This window comes from Grampus griseus (assembly GCF_964374135.1).
Source record: "Grampus griseus genome assembly, chromosome: 11".
NCBI classification, from domain to species: Eukaryota; Metazoa; Chordata; class Mammalia; order Artiodactyla; family Delphinidae; genus Grampus; species Grampus griseus.
Genome location: NC_139005.1, coordinates 83,647,560 through 83,671,858, shown reverse-complemented (window position 1 = coordinate 83,671,858; position 24,299 = coordinate 83,647,560). Strand labels below are relative to the sequence as shown.

Here is a 24,299-nt window from a genome sequence, read left to right as displayed (position 1 = left end):
CCTTGAATTTGCTCTCAGGTCCAAAGCTTTATGAAATTCTAAAATTTAATAATTTGAGGAAAGCCCTAAAGTCTCTTGGTCATGTTTAAGCAATTAAATATTAAGGGGAAAGGGAGAAAATTATGTAGCAAAATTCTATAGAGAAAAAAGAGATAAAGGATGGTTAGACAAGTCCAGATTTTAGCTGAAAGTTCCTGAGACAATATAATCTCTGTCTAAATGAACCATTTAGCCTCAGTCGGCTTAATATTTTGAGGAACCATACTACCACTTGCTTGAGAACTCCTTGTACAGATTTAAAAATTTTCATAACCTTAACATTAGTTTATCTTACCAAAAAAAGGTGTAGCATTCGAAAAAAACATGTATATAATGGTCTTCTAATTTTGTCCTCTGGGCAGATGTTGGTTCCCAATGGTAGAGATGATGACCTGTCTGGAAGCCCATTCACATTATCAGAGATGGGTAACATGTAATTGTAGATGGAATTTTCTGGGGAAACTATGTACCAGTCCCCCAGGAAGAAGCTGACTATCACACAGAGGATTCAGATACCATTGACCGACACTTAGGAAGCTAGTGAAATAAAATGTTGCCCACATTGAATACTAGGAAATTCAGCATTCTGGTCAACAATGTTAACAACCCTCCTGGGACTGGTCACTTATCTTTTGAAGATGTGGCTTTGCAAAGAGTAATGTTAAAAGACCATGCCCCCAGAATGGCCATCATCAAAAAATTTACAAACAATAAATGCTGGAGAGGGTGTGGAGAAAAGGGAACCCTCATACACTGTTGGTGGGAATGTAAATTGATACAGCCACTATGGAGAACAGTATGGAGGTTCCTTACAAAACTAAAAATAGAACTACCACATGACCCAGCAATCCCACTACTGGGCATACACCCTGAGAAAACCATAATTCAAAAAGAGTCATGTACCACAGTGTTCATTGCAGCTCTATTTACAATAGCTAGGACATGGAAGCAACCTAAGTGTCCATCGAAAGATGAATGGATAAAGATGTGGCACATATATACAATGGAATATTACTCAGCCATAAAAAGAAACGAAACTGAGTTATTTTTAGCGAGGTGGATGGACCTAGAGTCTGTCATACAGAGTGAAGTAAGTCGGAAATAGAAAAACAAATACCGTATGCTAACACATATATATGGAATCTAAGAAAAAAAAAAGGTTCTGATGAATCTAGGGGCAGGACAGGAATAAAGACGCAGACGTAGAGAATGGACTTGAGGACATGGGGAGGGGGAAGGGTAAGCTGGGATGAAGTGAGAGAGTGGCATGGACTTATATATACTACCAAATGTAAAACAGATAGCTAGTGGGAAGCAGCTGCATAGCACAGGGAGACCAGCTCGGTGCTTTGTGACCACCTAGAGGGGTGGGATAGGGAAGGTGGGAGGGAGATGCAAGAAGGAGGAGATATGGGGATATATGTATATGTATAGCCGATTCACTTTGTTTTAAAGCAGAAACTAACACATCATTGTAAAGTAATTATACTCCAATAAAGATGTTAAAAAAAAAAAGTCACCAGAGGGGCTCAATAGTAAATTTGAACTGGAAGAAGAGGGAATCGGCAAACTTAAAGATAAATTGATAGTGATTATGTAATCCAAATAACACAAAGAAGGATGGAGAAGAAATGAACAGAGCTTCAGAGATGTATGGGGCATCCAATAAAAAGGTTAAAAAAAAAAAAAAAAAAAAGACCATGCCCAGGAGTTTCTAGAAAGACCCTTCTCATCCTCATTCTCACTTCCGGGTGCCCACACAAATGAGGCCACTTCCTCATTCCTCAAAGCCTTTAGGATCTGTTTGCAAAATGAAGTTGGATTCTTTCTAGTATTTCAACAGCTCCAGCAAATGACTCTCTTATCTTTCTTATCCTCCTAATTCACACCTGTATCCTGCCTTGATCTGGCTTCTGCAGTCCTCACAAATGGTCTTGTCCCCTGCCTGTACTCAAACCCACCTCCATACTGGTCATTTTCTCTATTTTCCTCCATCAAACCCAATGCTGATCCCTGCTTTTCTTAAATTCAATCTGATATATCAATCTTGTTTTCATATAAAATTAAATCTGACAAAGAGGAAAGACCTGGCTCTCTCATCAAACTTCTCTTCACTGTATTTTTCCCTATTATTGGGGAAAAACACTGATGTGCCCTATATGCATTGTTGATTAGAAAGTGGGTCCCCTAGCCATTTAGATAATGCTTAGAGTCGCTTTGTTAGAAGGAGTGCTTGATGTTATCCAGTACTTTGTCTATGTGAGAAAACTGAATCTCAGAGAGTTTGGGTGACTTGTGAGTTTGCACAAAGGATCTGGGCTGGAATCCAATGTTGTTTTCAGTATACCATATTGCCTTCTTTTTTACTTCCTCTCTGCATATGGCACTGTGCTAGGTGCTATAGAAACACTCCCCAGGACCTTTCAATTCAGGAACAACGCTGTTGACACACCAGCATGAAAGGTACCTCACACACAACCCAACTGGCACTGACGTGCACACTCTGCAGTTATTTATACCATGTAGCGCTCTAACCCCCTTCTCCCTCCCTCCCTCCTCTCCTGTGTTCAACCTGTCGCTGACTCTGGCTGTTGCTTCTCTGCACTAATGCCAAGGGCTGTCTCTGCTGCTGTGGAGGCTGCCCTCCAACGCCTCACTCCCTGATGCAGGCCCGGATGCCTCTCCTTATGGGGCCTACACCTCCCGACACTCTCCCTTCAGACACGCCAGACGGCCCTGGCAGCTGTCACCCCTTCACCTGGATCCTGACCGTGTCACACCCACCCCTGGGAAAATCTCCAGATGCACCCTGAGCAAAACACAGAGGCCTGAGTGAGGAGACTGACGGGGAGCAGGGCCCCTGAGAACACAGGGCAGGTGCCAAGTTGCAAAGAAAAGAGAAATGATAGACTTTAGAGTGAAACTAAAAATAAAGAGAATGTGTTTTAATACCCCTTTGGCTGATTCATCTTTCTGTGGCACCAGAAAGAGGGGCGTTACCCCCTATTCATGAATGCCTTATGTTTTGCCTACAAGGCCTCTCTTCCCACATCTGAAAGAGTAAACTGACAGTAACAGTGTAAGTATAGGAGATAATGCTGGTGGCATGGCTACAATCTCCACATTGGAGCCGGACTCATCTTACAATTTCCGTCACAGCCTTTCTCAAAAAAATGAGATAACTCAGGTCCATATGTGCGATTCCTCAACATCCCTTCTTATTCTCTCTTGTTTTGTCTGTCTTCATCTCATTCAGGCGTGGGTCCAAGATGGAGTAGTGATTAGTGGGCCTGGTGACATTGTATACTTGGTGGCTGTTTATTTCCAAAGCATGGTTGGCAGGAAAGGGAGCCTTCGATTTCAGTCATTCCAGAGAAGGAACTAAACTCTAATTCTTAGCCTACCATGAACTCTGCATAATATGAGCTTGTGCCCTAAAGTGCATCAGTGAACAAAAAGAATGTCAATGGCTGTCAATAACAGGAGACAAGCAGATATAGAGGAAGAAGAGAAAAGAAAGAGGAGAGAAATACGTATGCTGGTAGAAAGTGATTGGGGAACCACCCTGACCATGTATTTTGCCCACATCCCTCCCATGCCTTGCAGCATTGTTTTGAAATAAGTGAATAGATACTAATGCTGAAAAGCCAATTATTTTAGCCAGTGGATTATTTGGGAGAAATCAAAGGTAACAAGAGTTCAAGATAAGCCCATATCACTTGTGTGACTTAATTGGAGGATCTGTTCTCATAGAGTTCCTATTCCAGATTAAAAATATTTAGGACAGTCTATACAACATAAAGTTTGGATATTCTTTCAAAGGAACACATATTCATTATTTTCATAGAGAACAGTCCTCCTTTATCTAGAAAGGCCATCTTTTCAACCAAACTTTGGAAAGGATGCATTTTTAAGAGGAAGAGAAGAAAAGGAGGAGACCTGCCCAGCTAGCCTTGCTGGCCAGCTAACTCCATAACAATTATAAGAGCTAACGTTTATTTAGAGTTTATTGCATACCAGACATTGTGCAAAACACTTTATATGCATTCTCACTTAACCTTCACAACAGTCTTGGGAGATGCTCTTATGTCCATTTCACATAACAGGATCTGAGTCTTAGAAGAGTTGGTGCCTTGCCCAAGGTGAATAGTGAATAAGTGGCAGAATCCAGACCTGTCTGACTCCAAAACGTGTGCTTTTAGCCACTCCACACATTGCCTCCTTCACTGGTATGACAGATGTCACAGGCAGATCATACTCAAACCCTGCAGTATGTTCTAACTAATCGAAACTATATAACTGGAAAATGGTAGCTAACTTATATAGCAGGCTCAACTGAAATAATTCAAACATAAAAATGACCTCCTGGCATTTGATTATCTTTTACCTTAGACGTTGATAAACCAAGCCATTCCCTCAGGACAACATTTCTGTCCAGCAAAGCATTTCTCTTGCCAAAGTATAATTTTGTTGGCTACATCTGTCTCCTCCAAGGCCTGGAATCAAACCTAAACTAGTAAATTGTGCTGACCTGGCAAGACGCTCGCCCTCCAGGGCATTGTATCAGGCTAAAGTAATACATCATGTTGCTTCCCACTCTGTCGGCCCATTTCTCCAAAGAGCCCTAAAACGGTAATGTTTCTCCTCTGAATCTCTAGTTTTCTTGCTCATAAGCCTTGCGCTTTAGCTCCCTGGCCTTTGGGACAGAGGCAGACCGAATAGCGCTAGTTTCACACCTGCCCTTGAGTCGGGGCTTCCAAAAAAAAAAAGGCATATTTGAAGAAAGGGGCAGCCCCACAGAGCACTGCTTCATTCCTTTTAGGCCCAGAGATACACAAACATTGACTTGATTGGGTAACAGGAAGACTTTGGTCTTTGGGTGATGGGGATTTAGAAGCTGAGAAAGAGTTGCCGAGTGATGGGGGTGGCGGCAGGTCAAACAGAGCCGCGATTCCTAGAAAAGATGACCTTGTTCAACTGAGAAGTAGTGGGACCAGCAGACACTGGAAATTAAAAATTAACACAGGCTGAAGTGAAACTGATGACTGAATTTGATAGGTTTTCAAGAAAAGTTTATGACATGCCGTTCATAGAAGAGAGGACATTTTCTGTGTTCACTTCTATAAATGCCAAAGGCCAGTCCTACTTGGAAAGATCTTCTGCAGAAAAGCAGAAATGTGCAGAGTCCACTAGCAACATATAAGGCAGGCAATAGGTATATATTTTCGAAAAAGTTCTTCACAAACAATCCTATTTTTAAAATGTTTTGACAATAGTTTTGATACTGACAGTCAAGCACTTCATTCCCCGATATGTGTTCGAGTATGTGTGTGTACATACTCTCGTTATTCTAAATGCATAGTGATGTGGATGGTCTTACAGTAGTGAAGGCATCTTTCCATATCTTTACTAAGCACATGAACACATATATCTCAGTATTTGTTTTAATGCAAGTTGATTTCCATAGAAATTTTTAAAGGTAAAATATCGATTCATCAAAAGGCTTTAAGTTAATGCAAATCCTATGAATTCAGGAAATATCAACCATTCAATGTATTACATTTGGGGTCTAGGTAATGGTCCTATCACAATTTTCCTTATATTAGGAATTCATGATAGGAGTCCAGTTTTCCACATAAAGCCATAAATAGGGAAAGTGAGAAGTGATTCTCACTAAAATGGACACAAATTTAAGATTACTCACATTCTACTCAACTTTCCTACTAGTATCCCATGCAAAATTATGTCAACTGAATGCATTTTTATTAGATAAGGTGGTCCATGGAGCACTGCTGCCTAAGAAACTAACCATTCTGAGTTATTCTAAATTGTCAACAGGTCTGGAAGTTATGGACAGATAGCTGGTGTAGGAAACCTAACTGGCTTCTACAGATATTAACTATGGTATTTGATTGTGTGATCAATCTTAAGTTAATCAAAGTTAAATGCAACTTCGTTTTTTATTAGTTAATAATCCATTTGCGTTTTCTACCAGACACATAATTGTGTATTTTCTAGAAATAGCCCTGGAAATACAACTAGAACTGTCTTACTTCTTTTTCCCTGCTTTCAAAACACGATCAACTTTAGAACCTCCCCCGTTAGCAATTTCTAGAGAACTTTTAGCCCTTGGAACACAAAGAGTAACAAGTGTATATCTTCAGAACTGGATATTTCCCTATTTGGAAAATGTTTTGCATTTTTTATTATTTAAATACTGATTCTTCAAATCAATGTCTCCTGTTTCCAACAATAGAGTTAAAATAATTAAAGGGAAGCTTTCTCAATAAGCAAGAGGGGAAGTTTCAAAGGAGATTAAAGTTGAGTACAATGTCCCCACTGTATCCCCAGAAATCTATAAAGAAACACAAGCTTATGTGGCACCAATAAAGGTAGTACATATTTACCAATGATGAATGACCAGAGCTCTTTGCTCTAGAAGTGATGACTCCAGTTAAATCTCATTATTATGCCTTTTCCTTCAGAGATGGAGGGAAGCAAGTTGCTTGCATCCATGACAAAATGTGAGACTCAGCTAATTGGCATGGTTTTAATGATGCCAAAAGTCTGCCCCAAACCCTTATAACTAGCAAGTTTGCCCTGAAGATTATTGAATTACTCCACTGACCATGCATTATTTAAAGGGAAGTGCTATTATTATAGAAGCCAGCTGTTTAATCACTGGAATTCTGTCTGTTGGCCAACTTTCAAGATACAGCCGTACAACTTTCAAGATACCGTGATGACACTTTATGTCTGCTCATAGAGGACTCAAGGCCTAGGTTAGGTGGTAGCCAACTTGTCTGCTAAGCAATCTTTGGTTTGCATGCTCTGGAGCAAACCTACTGAAAAATAAATACACAAATATATAAATTTCCAATGTCAAGACTTTGTCAGCAAGGAAAATTCTGTGAAATTATACCCATGCCTAACAGTTCACCCTAACAGTTGAGTGAGTATATGGACACTTCATAATTGGTATGACAGAACTCTGGGACTATACCTAGTTGTAGAAAGGACTATCCCAGTCACCTGTCTTTTGTCATAGAATTGAGTACAGAAAAATGTTTTGAGCTTCTTGGGGAACTCAAGTGATAAACAGAAAACAAATTTTAACCTTCTAAGTTAGAAAATATTTGGTTTTCTTTCTTGAAGACAGTGTAAAAGTGGTTTCCAACCATAGTGAATATTTGGTTGGCCTAGGTGAGTTTTCTTCTTCATTTCTTTACTTATTGCAGATTATTTGGAATAGAAAGGACCATAGCAGTCAGACACTGTGTTCAATACAGGAATATGCTCTTAGGATCTCTGACAGGTGTTCATATAGCCTTTACTTAACTGCTTCCAGCAATGGGAAGTTCATTACATTTAAAAGAAGTCAGTCCCATCTTTAACACTCTTAAGTTCAAATTGTTAGAAATTTTTGCTTATATTAGTCCAACATTTGTTTCTTTTTCACCTACCAACTCCGATTCTGCCCACTGGAGCATAATTACCTAGTGCTTAATGAGGAGTTTTTAAAGGCAAGGATGGAACAGTTCACTCCATCTCATTTAAAAATTACTCATAATGACAATAGCTGCAATTCTGAGGTCATTAAAAATTCCTATTTTTCTCAAAATTGATACTGTAGCAAATTATTTTACTGTTTTCCTGGTAAACCACATTGCATCATGCTCCTAGTTTTAGCCCATAGCAAGAAATATCTTTATTTTGGTTCTTGAAAAATAAGAAATATGAGGCATTTGAAGATAAAGGGAAAAACTTTGACCTTCAACTCTGGCCTCTCAATTATTGAGAAATGATTTTTTTGTTGTTAAATATCTTTATGTAGAACCAGAAGTCAAGTCTATAATACACTTCAAAGGGTCAATTAAACTTTAAAAGGCAAGGTAAATACTTGTTATGTTCATATATTTTCAATGAAGTACAATTAGTCCATTGTAGACATCATGAATAGACAAAGAAAAACATCTTTCTAGGATTGTGGTGGTTAGAAATAACCGGTAGTTACATTTTTGACAAAATCCAAGTCTGTAATATTTTGACAACATTAAAAAAAACAGATATAGACATAAGGTAAACTTTCTTTTTAGAGCATTATGGAAGAGTCCTAAATTTCTCTGTTCCTAAAGTCATTGATCTATGGACTAAAAAAAGCACAGCTATTTTATAGACTGAACCATGGCAAACTCTGAGCTCATCTAAGAGGTGACAAAGCAGATGCCTGGTGTGTGCTATTATTGTTTGCTGTGCTGATGATTACTTTCTATCTCTCAAGAGGAAATAGTCCTGTGGTGAGTTTCATGGCTGTTGACAGTCACCAAGAAGGGAATATGTATACATACAATGTTTGATGCTGTTCTGAGATGAAGGTTAGTGTCCTTCTCCAGTGGCAAGCAAGAAGCTCCAGAACCTATGGAGTCTCAGAAGGAAGATAACTTTAGAGATGCTTGAAACAGAGGTGCTAAATAGGTCCCGGAATCACAGAGCCTATCCCTCTCCATCTTCAACCCATAAGGATGAAATTAGTTGTTTCTAAGTTAGCCGAGTGTGAAGGTTTCTGGAACTACTCCTGCCACATTACCTCCAAACATCAAATTACTATTCCAAATTCAACAAATGAATCGCAATCATGTCCCATCAAGAAATGCATCGTTTTGGCAAAGAGCAATCATTACCTGCGGTGGATGACAGGGACACTTACCTCAAAGTAGGCTGAGTCACCTTCCCCTCTCTCCCCATCCCAAGAGAAAACCAAAGTGTATCAGCCACTCTCCACTGGCTGACCCCTTCAGCCTCTTGAAATAGCCACTTAGCAAAAAGTATGCAGAAGTCCTTTGTGGATTACAAAGAGCCATGTAAGCCTATTTGTGTCTTTATTCTAATTTATAGTTCCAGGAAAAGATTATAAAAACAAAAAAAAAAACAAAAAATATTGTTTACATTGCCCAAGGGACCAGATAAGTCCTGGCTTGCCAGGGCCCAGCTGGCGAGCAGAAGCAGAGAGTCTTCTGCACTGGTTGATCCTCCAATGGCAAGTGAAAGCACCGTTGAGGCTCCAACTGAGACCAGCTGCCCGGTCCCTTCCAAATCCCTCAACCATGAGGAACCCACAGGGTTCGCCCTGAACGAAAGCAGCACACCCCACCCAAAGAGACCACAATTGAACCCTTGCTAAGTTTCTACCCCTAGCTGCCCGAAGAAGGACAATAAACCTGCCTTACAGGGAGGAAGCATCCCCAGGTTCCTGTGCCAAGCATCAGGAAAACATTTGGATTCTTAGAGGATGCCATGAACAGCTGGCCCCTCGAGCCGCAAGGCAGCCAAACTAGTTTGGTAGCAGGCCATGACCATGGGTCTGATCTCCCCCAACTAGAGAGTTCAAAATATACATGGAGATTTTGACTTTCAAAACTCCATCCTAAAGTACAGTATCATTATTATGTGAACGTAAGACTTTTTATTTAACATATAATGCTGTCTTCTGTGTCAGGAATTTAAATTGAACATATGTCACATTGATTAATTGGATCCTTCTGGCTCAATAGTTCACAAATTTTCTTCCATGAAGCTTGGACATCAGTGGAGAAGACTCAGGCCCTCCACCTCCCAAGGGAGGTAAGGGAGACAGAGAAAGCCAAGATCCAGTCCCCTGCCCTTGCCCAAGCCACAGCAGTTTCACTTTTGTCTGTTTTATATATGGGTATATAAGCAAGATTTGGTGTAACGAAAGTTCTACTATGACAAAAAGTTTACAAAGAATTCAAGTACGTTTTAAGTTCCATGTAAACTTGTTTTGCCTCCTTTTTACTTCTAGAGCCAAGAAAAGTGTGTCCAAATCAAAACAAAACAAAATAGAATCAAACTAAAACCTACTTGCCAAGTAAAGAGGCCTAATTGATTTGCAAATATCAAAAGAAATTTGATTCCTGGTGTTCCCTCTGGGCAATCAGAATGAAAAATAGACATTTAGTTCATTCTGTCTCAGTCTAGTGGTTATTCTATAAGAAAACAGAAATGATGGTTCTGGCCTCTCTAGGGTGATAGGAGAAGGGCCCTATCACATTGGTATTGTCATCAGTTCCAAGTTCCAAAGCTTCTGGATGCAGTCAATAGAGAGCCTGTCTCTTCACAGACCCTATATGATCCTGGAAAGCGATGTTCTGAGGAAACAAACCAACATTTATTTAGGACCTGCTAGGTGTCAGGTGATATGCTAAGTACTTTTCATACAGTATGTCATATAATCCTCAAGCAATCAGTACAAGGAAAATCTTATTAACCCCACTTTACAAATGGGTAAACTGAGGCCCAGGAATGACTTAAATGACTTGTCCAGAGTCACACAACAGGTCTCCCAGGCTCTATGAGGCACTTGGGCTTTGCCAGGAGTAGACCCGAGTTTGAATCCTGGCTCCACCACTGCATGAATGACCCTGAGTGAGTCATTCCCAACTCTGAGTTTCGGTTTCCAAGTCTCGGTTTCTGCATCAGTTAAGTGAGGAGAACTTTCCAGACTTAAAACCCCTTTAATTCTCAGTCTGATGTTATAACAGAAGCAGTTAAGCCAAAGAGCAAACATCTGAGCCATCCTGCAAACAAAAACCATGCAGATTTGCTAACAAGATTAAGAAAACATAAAACATGCTCTTTTAATTAATATTCCTAGCAGCCTCCCAATTAAGTCAACATATAAGGAAAGGTGAGGATTGGGTATAGACAAGATCCTTGACTACAGGTGGCTAAGAACTTGAGGAGAATTAACACAAATAAATGCACGATGAGTGAGGTATTGTCAACGAGTGTGGCACCAACTCCAGGAGACATACTAGAGTCCAGAAAGATCTAGGGGGTCAGGAATTGTTGGAGGAGCTTCAAGAAGAGGTTGACTCACAAAAGTGTGGGTTGATGAGGTGTGGGGAGAGGAGAGTCTTCAGGGGCTGGGTGGAACTGTGGAGATAGCATATTATCCCACTCTAAAGCCAGGCCTCTCTGCGTTTGATTGGAACAGACAAGCCCACGGGGTATGGCTCGAGCAGTCGGAGGGCGCCTCAGACAGGAATCGTGGATGAATGCTGCTTCCGGAGCTGTGATCTGAGGAGGCTGGAGATGTACTGCGCGCCTCTCAAGCCTGCCAAGTCAGCCCGCTCTGTCCGTGCCCAGCGCCACACCGACATGCCCAAGGCTCAGAAGGTAAGCCAACCTGGGGGGGGATGGCCACCCCTGCAAGATCTGTATCCTATCCATGTGGGTGAGCCAAACAGTAACTAGGTCCCGTAGTCTCCTGGCTCACAGGTCAAAAAAGCTCCATTCTCAACTGAGAGGTCCATCCCTTACATTATTCCACATTGTAAACTCTCCCTTCCACTGCTCTGGACCATCTGATCATCAGAAGACAGTGGAGAAGAGTGATTAAACTTGGGCTTTGGTATCAGACAAAACTGACATCCTAGGTTCGCCAATCACCAGTGGAGAGCCCTTGGCGAAATAATGTAACCTCTCAAGCCCTAGTTTCATCAGTAATGTTGGGATAACGGTACTATCTACCTCATCAGGTCGTTAATGTGCATGCAATGCTTTTCACATGCCTGCACAAAGTAACTGTTGGACAAGTGTTAACTTCTGTCATAACTGCATGAATAAAGTATGTGACCTTTCAAGTCCTGGTATTTTGCAAAGGTGCAAAGAAAAAAAAAAACACTCTAAAATGGGAACTAATAGAAATTCACATCCAGTGGCAAACATAAAAGAAAATAAAAACAAAATAGAAAGAACATAAAAACAAATAGAAACTTCTGTTTGGCTCTAAGAACACCAAAAAGTTTCTAATGATCAAAATCTGCAGGTGTCTCTTACTAAGAGCTAGACTTTAAACAAGCCTTAGAGGTACTATCTATGCCATCAAAAGTACATAAATCATCTGATGCACATTGATAACTTAATACATTTTTGTTGAATGAGTGAATGAACAAGTGAACAAATGAATATACGTGACTACATTTTAGTGATTTAAGTAGAAAGAATGAGAACTAAAGAGAAGGTGAAGAAAATGAGGAAGGATGAATAAGGAAAGTAAAAAGCTCTCAGGTCTCCTTGGGGACTCTGTTGACAAAAAAAGAAAACAACTTGAGGTTTTAATCTTTGGAGTCAAAACTTTGGTATCAGACAGAAGGCACAAGATGAGAGACCTGGAAGTACATAATAACACCTTTGCTGCTTCCTGGTCCTAATTTGCAGCTGAGGCTGGAACAGGGGGCTTAGCAGAGATGCGACCCCAGGGAGCCACCTTGAGTGATGCAAAGGGACTAGGCACAACCTGGTTCACAGAGAACACAGTAGCCAGAGGATGAGTCAGGAACAAGTGCCACAGAAATAACGTTTAGGTGAATGTGGCTGGAAGGTGTGCTTGAGGGGATGAAGGCAGGTTAATTCTTTCTCTTTCCAGGTGACACAGTGCCTCTCAGTTTCTAGTTGGGGAGGGGGTGGGTGGTGTCAGAGATGAGTCTCAAAGTTCTGGAATATCAGGTCTAGTGACTGAGGTCCAGACACCTCTCCAGCACCAATGATGTCTTCTGCATCTATGGAGCCCAGGCATTCTGGGCTGACTCAAAGGCTCTGTCTCCCGGGACACCAAGGGGACCACCTGTTCTCAATGCAATTATTTTTGTGATGTTTACAGTATCAGCCCCCATCCACCAACAAGAAAAAGAAGTCTCAGAGGAGAAGGAAAGGTGGGCCAAAGAAACATCCAGGAGGGGAACAGAAGGAGGGGACGGAAGCAAGTCAGCAAGCAGATGAAAGGAAAGAAGAAAGAGCAGAGGAGGGAGACTGGAGCTAGAAACTGAACACAGGCAAGAAAGGAAAACGGAGGAGAGAAGGACTAAGACAGAGGCAAGGAGGATGAGAGAAAAGCAGACAGCGAGAAGCAAGTGGGAGATGCTATAGAGGAAATGAAGAAAAGTAGGCCCACTGGAGCTAGAGAGCTCATGTGACAGAAGGAGGAGAAACGGAGAAATGTGGAGAAACTAATAAACGTGGAGAAATGGAAAAGGAAAATGTCATGCCCAAGAAAGTGCAAAGAAAGACAGTGGCAAGAATGAAAAAACAAAAATTATGAAAGAGGCAAATAAAACAATTCCCCTCCCCACCAAAAAAACAAGTAAAATAATTAAAATAAAAATCAAGGCTTTTATATGCATTTTAAAATTTTGTGTGAATTTTACAAGAATTTCCATGTCAATATATATCCAGAGTTAAATATTAGCCCCAAATTCTCAGCAAGAGTGAATTGTGTCATAAAAGTTCCCAGATTTCCTTTCCTACAGTGTCATTGGAGGCTGCATTTCTTAGTCAAGCTCGGGCCAAAGGGCACCCAGTATTTGCCTAAAGGCCCATGAGGCCTGAGAGCTTACCTATGAGAGGAGGTCACTGAACTTTTCTGTGTGCACTTTGGAATCAGACATAAAAGATGTATTAGTGTGATAGGGCTGCCATAATAAAGTGCCACAGACATTTTCACACATTTCTGGAGGCTGGAAGTCCAAGATCAAGGTGTTGTCAGGGTCAGTTCCTCCAGGGACCTGGGAGGGAAGGATCTGTTTCAAGTCTCTTTCCTTGGTTTGGAATTGGCCTTCTTTTCTCTGTGTTTGCACATCATCTTCCCTCTATACAAATCTCTGTACCCAGATTTCCTCTTCTCATAAGGACACCAGTTATATTGGAGTAGGACCCATCATAATGACCTTATTTTCACTTAAATATCTGTGTAAAGACCCTATCTCCAAATACAATCACATTCTGAGGTACTGGGGGTTAGGACTTCAACATATGAATTTGGTGGGGGACACAATTCAGCCCCAAACCAAAGACTTCTGATGTTTGACTACTGCCTTGTGATTCCATCACCTATAAAATTCTCTCCCTCCCCCCACCCTCTCTCTCATGCATGCACACACACACACACACACACACACACAAATCTAGATTTTTAGACTTGAAGTCCTATGAGTTTCTGCTCCATGGAAATACTAGGGCCATGTTATGTTAGAGCTGCAAAAATCATTTGCTTCAATCCCTTCATTTTGAAGATAAGGATACTGAGATCCAGAAATGGGTAAAGACAGGCTTGGGTTCTAAGCCACCCTCCTCTGGCCAACAGAGAACAGCATACAATCAACAGGGACTAAGAAAGAATTCCAAACGGAAAAGATAGGGTGGAAATGGCCACATGAAGTCTGCTACTAATTTAATATTTTCCATCAGAAGGAAGGGGATGAAAGAGAGTAAGAGCAGTAGATTTTCCTGAGGGTAAAGAAAAGTCAAGTAGAATCACAGAATTTGAGTCTTAGAGATTTTCTCCTTCAGCTTCCTTGATTTAAACAGTAGGGCTAGGGTCTTCATAGATAATAAAGCAAAAAGCCTCAAGATCATGCAAATTGTGAATTATAAGAGGTGAGAGAGGGTACAAGAGAGAAGTGCTCAGCCAAGCAAACGATGACACTTGGAGTAAGAGGATGACAACCAAGAAGTGAAGCATTTCATCGAAGTAGCCTACTTTGAAGATGTCATGGTATAAAGGAACATTCATTCTACCTGTCCTTCATGCCCCAGCCATGCTTTCTACTTCAGGATCATCCTTCCTCCATGGGTCACTGAAAACCCAGGATATATAATATATGGAGATGCCCAAGGCTCAAGCCAGGAAGGAGGAAAAGGTCTGATCACAAGCATGTCAAAGCGCCACATGGGAGCCAAGACACTGCTGTTATGGTTGCAAAGTAGGTCCTGGCTTATTAGAACAGACAAAAGCCAGGCTGCTGCCTGAGCCCATCTGGCCAGCCACCTTATTCAGGAGATGCCCAGTTCTCCTTCTGATACATACATGCTTTGGAACCAGCCTCAGGCATAAGCCAATACCTACTGTTTCTACCACCTGAGAGTAACCCCACAAACAGCGATGGCTTTTCAAGGGACCACAGTTTGGTAGAAGAATTAACAGTTCATGTCCTATGGAAAGATTTCTTAGAAGATTATCCCTTCCCTTTTTCCTTGATGACTGAATCAATGTCAGTTATAACACAGGGCTTTGGATAAACTATAGTTATACCCAATGATGAACTTTATTCAAGAAAATGTAAGGCAAAGACTTTAAAAGAAAAAAAAGGAATAGAACTTTCTAGTTAAAGAATGCTTAACTACCAGACTATTAGTTAAAACCCACTTCTTTTTACAATGGGTTTTATCAACTCTAAAGCAGTCATATTGAATGCCTACATGTGATTTCTCAATAATATGAATTAAGTAAACAGGAAGAATCTATTGTTGTCTTTCCATCTTACCCCTTCTAGAATCAGTACTAAGCACCTAGTGATACATGGCATATAATGATGGATGAAAGGATGGATGGACATGTGAGTGATATAGGGAGGGGAATAGTATTAGAGACATAGACCATAAAAGTAAGTAGCACTGCTGAGATGAAATAATTCTTTTTGTCCTTGCATAAGACAGTGAGGCAAGTGCAGCGTAAAAAAGGGAAGGCAGAGGAATTGTGCTTGCACAAGTCTTGCATATTTGGAATTTCCTACTCTAGCCAAAATTGAAATCATTCAAGAACCTACTGCTAAAGGTGGCAACTGGTTGAGTACTTTATAGTGAATGTTACGTTCCTATTCGTCCCCTCAATGCTTTCTTGAAGTGAGCAGAGTATTAATCACCATTTAAAAGCCCACTGTTTCAAATGTTTCTTTTAGGGCAAATTGATGATTGTGTGTAAAACTATCAGGAATATGTAAGGAATCATGATCCTTAAATTATTGAAAATATTTTTATTTAGTACCTATGATGTGCAAACCTCTGTACAAGGCAGGAAGGAGAATTATAAAGATTGGAGAGACAATAAAACATAGTGGTTAAGAGTACAGAATCTAGAACCAGACTGCCTGGGTTCAAATTCTGGCTATTTCACTTAATAGCTGGATGGCCTTGGGAGAATCATGTAATTTACCTGTGCCTCAGTTTCCTCATCTGCCAAATGGGAGTAATCATTGAATCTACCTCATAGAGTTGTGAGGATTTATTGAGATTGTGTGTGTGTGTGCATACAAATATATATTATAGTGTTTAAAATGGTGCCTGGCACATAGTAAGCACTATTAAATTTTTAGTTGATATTATGTTACTTAGTTCTTAAAATTAGAGCCATCTGAAAAAGAAATAGGTCTCCTCAAGTAGGAGCGAGGCTCCTATTAACAAAAACTTCAAGCTCAAGCTTACCAACACTTTCTAGTGACATGGTAGTGTGTTTCGAGCATATGATAGGAAAAGAGAACTCGATGACCTAAGAATCCTTCCAACCCAGAGAACCCCAGTTCTGTGAATTATTCCAGCTTCGGTGGAAGCTCGGCTGTCCCACGTGAAGAACCATTAACTTTTATTTTGAGGTCATAGAATGAACTTTCAGAAAACCACTATTTTTCTCAACCAGCTAAAATCAAATGTAATATGTGTTTTCATTTCATGGTGCCTGAGGAAAATTTAATTGTAGCATGAACTCCAGCTCTTACTAGTTTAAAGTAAAATTGCCAAAATAAATAAAAATGTGGGATATTTCCGGGCTCACACAGCTTCCGGGACATTTCAGTTTCTAGGGCTGCCGATCCGGTGCCTCTCACAAACATTTGATCTTCTTTCAAACATCTCTTGAAAACAAACAAAACCTCATATAGCTTGTAATGTGCGTGCTCTTAGGATATAAGGGTGGAAAAGAAATGAGCTCCCGAAGAGCCCCTCCCCTACTCTCTCCTCCAACTCCTGTCTCCCTCCCACGATCACCAACAGGAAACAATGTTTTCTTAAGTAAACTTTGCAATTTCTCAAGTCCACTTGCATCCATGGGGGAGGATGAGGTCTATTGTCTTTGCTTGCCTATGTGAAGGGAATAGGGCTTTTGGCAATATTTACTAGAAAACAACGAACTGACTTTTAATCCAAGGGCAAAGTTGATAGTCTGGAGTTAAAGTTAAAGTGGAAGTTAAAGTGGAAGTTAAAGTAGCAAGGAAAAGGTAAATCATTTTAGAGGAAGCAGAATGCCGTTTATGAGGTTTGAAATATCCACTATAGAATTCCTCAGTGATTAAAAGCCCAGCTACTGAATCCTTGGAAAATCAGTGACAATATGTATTGACCTAGGCAAGATAAGTTCACTTTTAAAGAAGGAACAGGCAAGGTTAGCAAAGGTTCTTCAGTGGCCACTAAATTTCCAGACCTGCAAGGTCAAAATCAGCTTCTCCATCCTCAGAGGCCTAACTGAAATCTGAGTACCTTTCCCTGATACCCATCTATTTGGGACTCCTTCTTTAATGGGACTCCTTTAACAGCCTTAGTGCTACCTCATTTTTATCTAGCAACCAAAAGAGATGGTTTAGAAATATATACTCACATTTAAACTCAAGTAGAGAGAAATGGAAATTGAGAACAGCATGGAAATTATGAGAGATGTGGGACAACGGGTCTATGAGTCCATGTCTGGTACTTCTAGAGAGAAGAAACTTCTCACCGCACTAGGAACTCAATCATAGCTCAATGGGCCATTGCTAGATAAGTAACAAGAGCTAGAAAACATTTTCCAAAATTTCCATCTATATTTTATTCACTAATGTGGTTACAGTTTTAAGACCCATTGGTCAGAAAACTAACTCTTTTGAAAAAGTAGAGGTTTGATAGGAATAAGAATGCTAAAAGTCCATCCAACTAATTTTAATTCTAAATACCCTTGTGGTAATTTACAATCTGTAGTTAACTACAGCAAATACTTTTGAAGGGAAGGAGATTATTTTCCCTTTTTTGCTTTTTCTCTGTGCGTGTGTGTGTGTGTGTGTGTGTGTGTGTGTGCGTGCGTGCACGCTGGGATTCACATGCCAAAATTCTTACAAAATTCTGTGTAAAATATATAAACATTCACGTGGAGCTTTCTGTCTGGACAGCTCCAAGAGGTCATGTAATCAAAGACCAACCAGCTCTGCCATCCATGAAAATATGATGCACTATTTTCACAGCTGTAGGTAACAATTATGGAAAGACAAAAATTCTAAATGATTACAAGTAAGACCATGGCAGGTTGAGGGTTCGGTAAAGATTCCTAATCAGTTGACGATTGTAGACTTGGGAACATGTGATATTTATGTCATGGTATGAGTGTGGCAAGCTTGAATCATTCATGAGGCATTGGAGGACTAGAAAAAATGAAAAGTATAAAGGAATCAATAAATATATAGCATTATTTTGTCAGTATTGGTTGACCAAGGCCACGATTGGATGGCTCCGGTTTGTCTCTGTCAATAATGATATTTGTTTCCTTCTTCAAAAAACGCTTGTATGGAAGTAAAAGTACTTTTGGCACAATGCAATGATTCTGATTTTTTTAAAACTGTATACACGCATGAATTATTCTTGCACCATTTTCTGTCTTGGAAAAGCACTGGCTGGCACCATGCATGTTTACTCTTATATGCTGAAGGCTCCCATCAACCTCAAACAGATGCAAATCACTTTAACTTGTCATTGTGTTATTTTGTTCATCCTAAAAGTTCAGAAGAGCCTTCCAAACTTGCAAAATTTCTCTCAATTCAGTGAGGAGAATTCAGAGCACAGTATTTGAATGTTCTGCCCAGATTTGTCACACACACAAAGAATGAGTGGAAGAGGGCAACACCCTTTCCTACTAATCCTCTGAACTCATCACTATTGCGTTGAAATGACACTAAAAGGTAACAACCCTGAGCCTTGCATCTCCCCAGAATATTATAATATAAATTACCACATACATGAGTTTAAGTACTCCAGCATATGTTGTATGTCAGATGAAACAATGCCATTTTGGAGGCTTAAGAGAAAAAGAATAATCAAATCCAGTTTTTAGGTAAAAATGTGCTGAATCTTTAGTACATATCAGTGAAATTGCTAGAATCTGGTGTTCCACTTTTTTAAATACCACAACATTTGAACCTTTCAGCAATTCCAAAATCAACTCCCCCTGGGAAAGATACTGTGCTTAAAGTTTTTTTTCTTAATTTAAAAATGTAAAACAAACACAAACAGCTAACTAAACAGGCTGCCCATATAATCAACAGTCTAAGCAGCCCTGAAGTATTTTACAACATCCTTCAAGACTATTAAAGGCAACATAAATAACTATTGCCAGCAAGGGAAAATACCCTTCAGCTTTTTTTTTCCCTTTCCTTTTTTTTTTTTTTTTTTTTTTTGGCTGCATTGGGTCTTTGTTGCTGCGGGCGGGCTTTCTCTAGTTGTGGTGAGCAGGAGCTACTCTTTGTTGCAGTGCGTGGGCGTCTCACTGCGGTGGCTTCTCTTGTTGCGGAGCATGGGCACTAGGTGTGTGGGCTTCCGTAGTTGTGGCACGCGGGCTCAGTAGTTGTGGTTCGTGGGCTCTAGAGTGCAGGCTCAGTAGTTGTGGCACACGGGCTTAGTTTCTCTGTGGCATGTGGGATCTTCCCGGACCAGGGCTCAAACCCACGTCCCCTGCATTGGCAGGCAGATTCTTAACCACTGCGCCACCAGGGAAGTCCCTCCCTTTCGTTTCTTCTTTTTTTTTTTTTCTTTTTCAGGCTTTTAAACCATTTTGGTAGCTATTTCTTTCTTTTTTTTTTTTGAGTAAGTTATACGCTTGGAATTGCATTTATTATTATTATTTTTTAAACATCTTTATTGGAGTATAATTGCTTTACAATGGTGTGTTAGTTTCTGCTGGTAGTGATTTCTTACATCACAGATAGAAATACTTGAAACAGAGTCAGGTGGTGTCCCTTGAAAAATAAGAAAGTTGGTAAGACAGGATAATCTGTGAATAATTATGGGATAAATACACTCCCTAAACCTGGGGATTCCTAGGGATGTACCAGTCACTAGAAAAAAGAGCTATACATCTGCTATCCCAGCACTCAAGGGAGCCCTGGGCACCCAGTAAATAACTACTCTTTCACCAGCCAGAGAAAGGGCAGCACCCAAGCATGGGGCGTGCTTTGACAACAGTAACTATTTTTTAAAAGGCAATAATAATAGCTGTTATTTATTAGGCATATGCTCTGTGGTAAGCACTATCACGAATCACCTCATTCAATCTTCAGTGTTAGCCTGTGAGGTAAATGCTATAATTACCCGCATTGCACAGATGAGAAAACTTGGGCTAAGGGCAGCTAAATGTCTTGCCAAGATCTTGCCCTAACAAGTGGTCAGACCAGAATCCAAACTCAAGACAGACTCTAGCGTTTTAATCATGCATTGTGCTCTCTCTTCTGCATTTCTTCACTGATATATTACTGTACTGCAACCCGCCAGTTGTAAGTTCTGAGACCGGAGTGGGCTCTGTGCACAGCAGGAAGTAGGAAGCCATGCAAGGCTTGCTATGACCTGAACTCTATCCCACCACTCCTGCAGGAGATTTAAATCGATTTAACAAGCATTTCCTGGTTTGCCACTTTGCTCAAAGCAACATGCATCCAGGGAGGAGACAGAGGTGCAGGAACAATGCTACCTGCCCTCAAGGAGCTTACTTGTTAGTGGGGAAGTGAACACTTACATAATTTATGCCACAGCACATCAATGCTCTAACAAAGGTAGACCCAGAGTGTATTCTGACAGCACAGAAGCCAGAACAGACTGGTGTTGCCATCAAGTTCACAAAATAGATCTAAACCAAGGGCCCTTGAAACAGTAGGCTCTCTTGCATACAACTCTGCCAGGTAAATGTGTAAGGGTGATCACATGCAATCATAACATTATGAGGTGGGTGCTCTTACCCCACCCTTTCATTTTACAAAACAGGAAACAGAAGGAGAGAAGAATGTAGTGATTGTCAAAGGTCACACAATTCTGTGTTGAGAGCTGGGAGCTTAGGTATGTAAGTCCAGGACCTCCGAGAAACATAAATGAGACTAGGTTAAAGGAGCAAGGATTTCATTAGGGGAAATGCCCGTGTGAAAAGCAATAGGAGAGGATCAGGGAAGCCTGAACAAGCCATCAGAATGCAATGCAAGTCTGACCCCAATGAAGCAGAGGAAGAGAGACAGTTGGGTGGAAGCATCCTAGACTGCTGAACAGTCTAAGCAAAGTTCAGCAAAGCCACTGAGGAGCCCTGGAGCCAAAGCTGGCCAATAAAAGAATCTTGTGTTTCCCAGAAATTGGGTCTGCCTTGGTTTCCCCACCATACTCTTCTTGAGCTATGGGAGGGGCATGCCAGGCCCATCCACTATGGCCAGAGGAGACAATCATATTGGAAAAAATGTGCATTCCCACTATAACCGCATAAAAGATAGGATGAGGTCTTTCCAGAAAAAATAAGTAAATAAGAGGCTGAGCAGACCAACACTGTGCCCAGACTATACATCTCTCACTTTGTTAAAGAGGCAGTTACTCCACCAGGAGCATACATCTCTTGAAAAGTGCACTTTGTCCTTTGGTTTTAAAAGTCACATCCCAAAGCACTGAGTTGATTGCATGACACTCACTCTGCTTGGCTCCCAGAGATGAAAGACTGACCTCACTCTCCTGGAATTTGAACTTGTAATCCCCCAAAATAACAAGACATCAAAGTTGATGTTGAGACATCTAAATCATCCTCTACAATTCCACGTGTCTCCAGACCAAGCCAGAAAAATAGCTAGAGCACATCCTTTTCAACAGGTAAAGAGCTGACATCTGGGCCATCTCTTCAATCATACACTGCTCTTTCTTTTTTCCATTTTGCCCTGTTAAGGAGAAGGTCAATGCTCAGTTAGAACTTTATGCTGTGCAGTAGGCTGCTAACATTCCATGATGGATGGTATTTGCCTAGCCTTTTTTATACGGTGCCAGTCTTTTCTTAGACTTTATGTCATACAATACCTAACTTGTTTGCAGTGGGTGGAGATGGAAACAGAGTCTACTGAAAACATCACTGCTCCCTCCCTAAAATGTAAAGGGCCTATTATCATCCTTCTTTTAGATTCTGTCTCTTGGGCAAAATCTCATAAAGATAGGCAGGGAGAAAATAAGGGCTTATAACATCTGCAGGGTTAGCTTTTGTTAAATGAATGCTGTGCTACTAGACCTCTATCACTAATCATAAAAACAGGAGTCAGCTCACATGTGATAAGGGAGGGCATCCACTTCCCTAGAGTCTTGCCTTACCCTCCAAACCAGCATCTACCACCATTTGGGATCATGGGCAGCTCATGACATTATCAGTTATCGGAATTGGATTTTGAGGCACTAGATATTGTCTTACCTCTTAGAGAGGCAGTATGGCAGAGTGGCTAACTGGTGAGCTCCAGAATCAGAAGGGACTGATACAAATTCCAACCGTGGTCACATCTTCACTGTAAGAAACTAGGAAAGTTGTTTAGCTTTTATAAGCTTCATATTCCATAAAGGTAAAATGGGCAAGGCACTAGTACCCATCTCCAAGAGAACTATGAGAATTAAATAAGAGAATGTATACAATTAGCACCTTATAACACAGTGTCCAGAACATACAAATGTTCAAGTGATAGAATTGTTATCCTTTTATTAAAATAATAAATTATTTTACTATTAGATCTAGGTCTATTGATTTGTTCCTATGGGACCTCAAGCAAGTCATTAAATCTTAGGGAACCTCAGATTGTGAATGAGACAGATGCAAACAACATCATCTCACAAGGTTGTTGGGAGGGTTCACTGACTACTGTGTAAACTGTAAAGTGTGTGCAAATTTTAATCAAGATTACTAGTATTGTCATTGTCATTAGCTCTCAGCAATCTTAATCCAAAAGTTTGTGGATAGCTTTCCTTTGGAAAAAACCAAGAGCTAGGATGTGCTAAGAGATAAGGAGGAATATGAATGACCCCTTCAGGGCATTTTCCAGCTTCCTAAATACCTGTGTACGGTACACACTGTGTAATAAAGTATATCACAAATTAACCCCTATCAAACCTATTTCCTCGTGAGTTGGTTAACCCTTCCTTCAGAGGGTATATTTCCTCAACCAACCCCAGTGAGCTAAAGGACCAGCATTTTTTTTGTAAATAATCTTACCTTCCCTGGTGTCAATAGGAAACAGTATTTACTCACTACTGTTTTCCTTTCAAAAATCTGTCTAGTTACATACTAGAAACAGTTTCAGCTGGTTTGTTTGTCTTGGACAAGCTGTTGAAGTGAAACGTTTTTGCTTGGCTGAATGTGGGACAGTTTCCTAACCCCTTCAAGAAGTGCGTTGAAGGTGGGCGCCAGCCCCGACGGCTGCTTCTGACATGCCTCCACTTGCCACCCATTGTCAGGTGGCCCGCGTCATTAAATTAAGACAATGAGCAAAGCAACAGATGCAACTGAGACTAAATCCCTGAGTGCCTTTGTTTTGTCACTGTCATTGTCTGCAACAAAGAAGTCACATGTGAGAGCCCGGGAAGAGAGCCAATGCAAACCAGACGACATCCCAGCTGGTTTTGAATGGCCTCCACCGTACGCCTGTGTGCATGGGAACCATGCTGCCTGGAGCAGTGTCAGCTTTAACAAGTGAGTGAGTTTCTGCCCATGACTTTGCTGCGATGCCGAAACAGACCCAGAAGAAATAGGCCAGAAGATCCCTCCACTCAGACTTTGCACTTTACACTTCTGCTTTGAGGGAAGAAGAATGTCTCTGTTGGGGAGAAGAATAAGATCTATATGGTTGGCCAAGCTAACCCCAATCCTTTTTGCTACAGCCCTCATGAATTTGAAGAGGGAAGCACAGAAGATACCTGAATTTTTTCTTCTGGAAATCTGAGATTAATTTGGCTTGAGAGGAAGACTGGAGATTAAATACCTCATGTGCTTTCTTTTTACTTGTTACCATCTCATTCTGGAGCATTTTCCTAGTTGGGGCTTTATCCAGATTCTTAAAAATCTTCTTTTTCTAAGCTGGCATGCCTCTTAAACAGAAAAAGAGGTAAAACCCAAGTTAGGGTATTTTTAGACCTGTTGGTAAATTTGGTTACTAGTTTGATAGACTGATAGTGTCCTTAATAATAGCGATTGTGGGGTTTTGATGAGCCATATAAAATCAGCAGGGTCTACTGAGAACTGAACAGGAATGTTTCAAGGAGTTTGGGACAACAGTGTCTCTACTCTGTAGCCCCATATGTCTTTCTTCCATTTTCTGGAGAACTCCTTTAAGGAAGCAGATTAAAAGGTAAGATTAGGAAGGAATACAAACTTTACTGTTAGCTTAACAGCAGATACTTTACTG

The 24,299-nt window shown here is 40.7% G+C and overlaps 1 protein-coding gene across 5 annotated transcripts in view; it reads left to right on the top strand.

Annotated features, from left to right (window-relative positions):
* Positions 1-24,299, top strand: part of IGF1 (insulin like growth factor 1) — a 69,969-nt gene that overhangs the window by 43,613 nt on the left and 2,057 nt on the right. For 3 of the 5 annotated variants that reach the window (XM_082665645.1, XM_082665644.1, XM_082665646.1), the window contains 2 exons: positions 11,054-11,235; positions 12,722-13,205. In XM_082665645.1, the coding sequence (XP_082521771.1) occupies positions 11,054-11,235; positions 12,722-12,880 (341 nt within the window). In that variant the 3' untranslated portion in view covers positions 12,881-13,205. Of the gene's footprint in view, positions 1-11,053; positions 11,236-12,721; positions 13,206-24,299 lie in introns of those variants that run through there. The other 2 variants (XM_082665647.1, XM_082665648.1) reach the window with 2 other exon arrangements.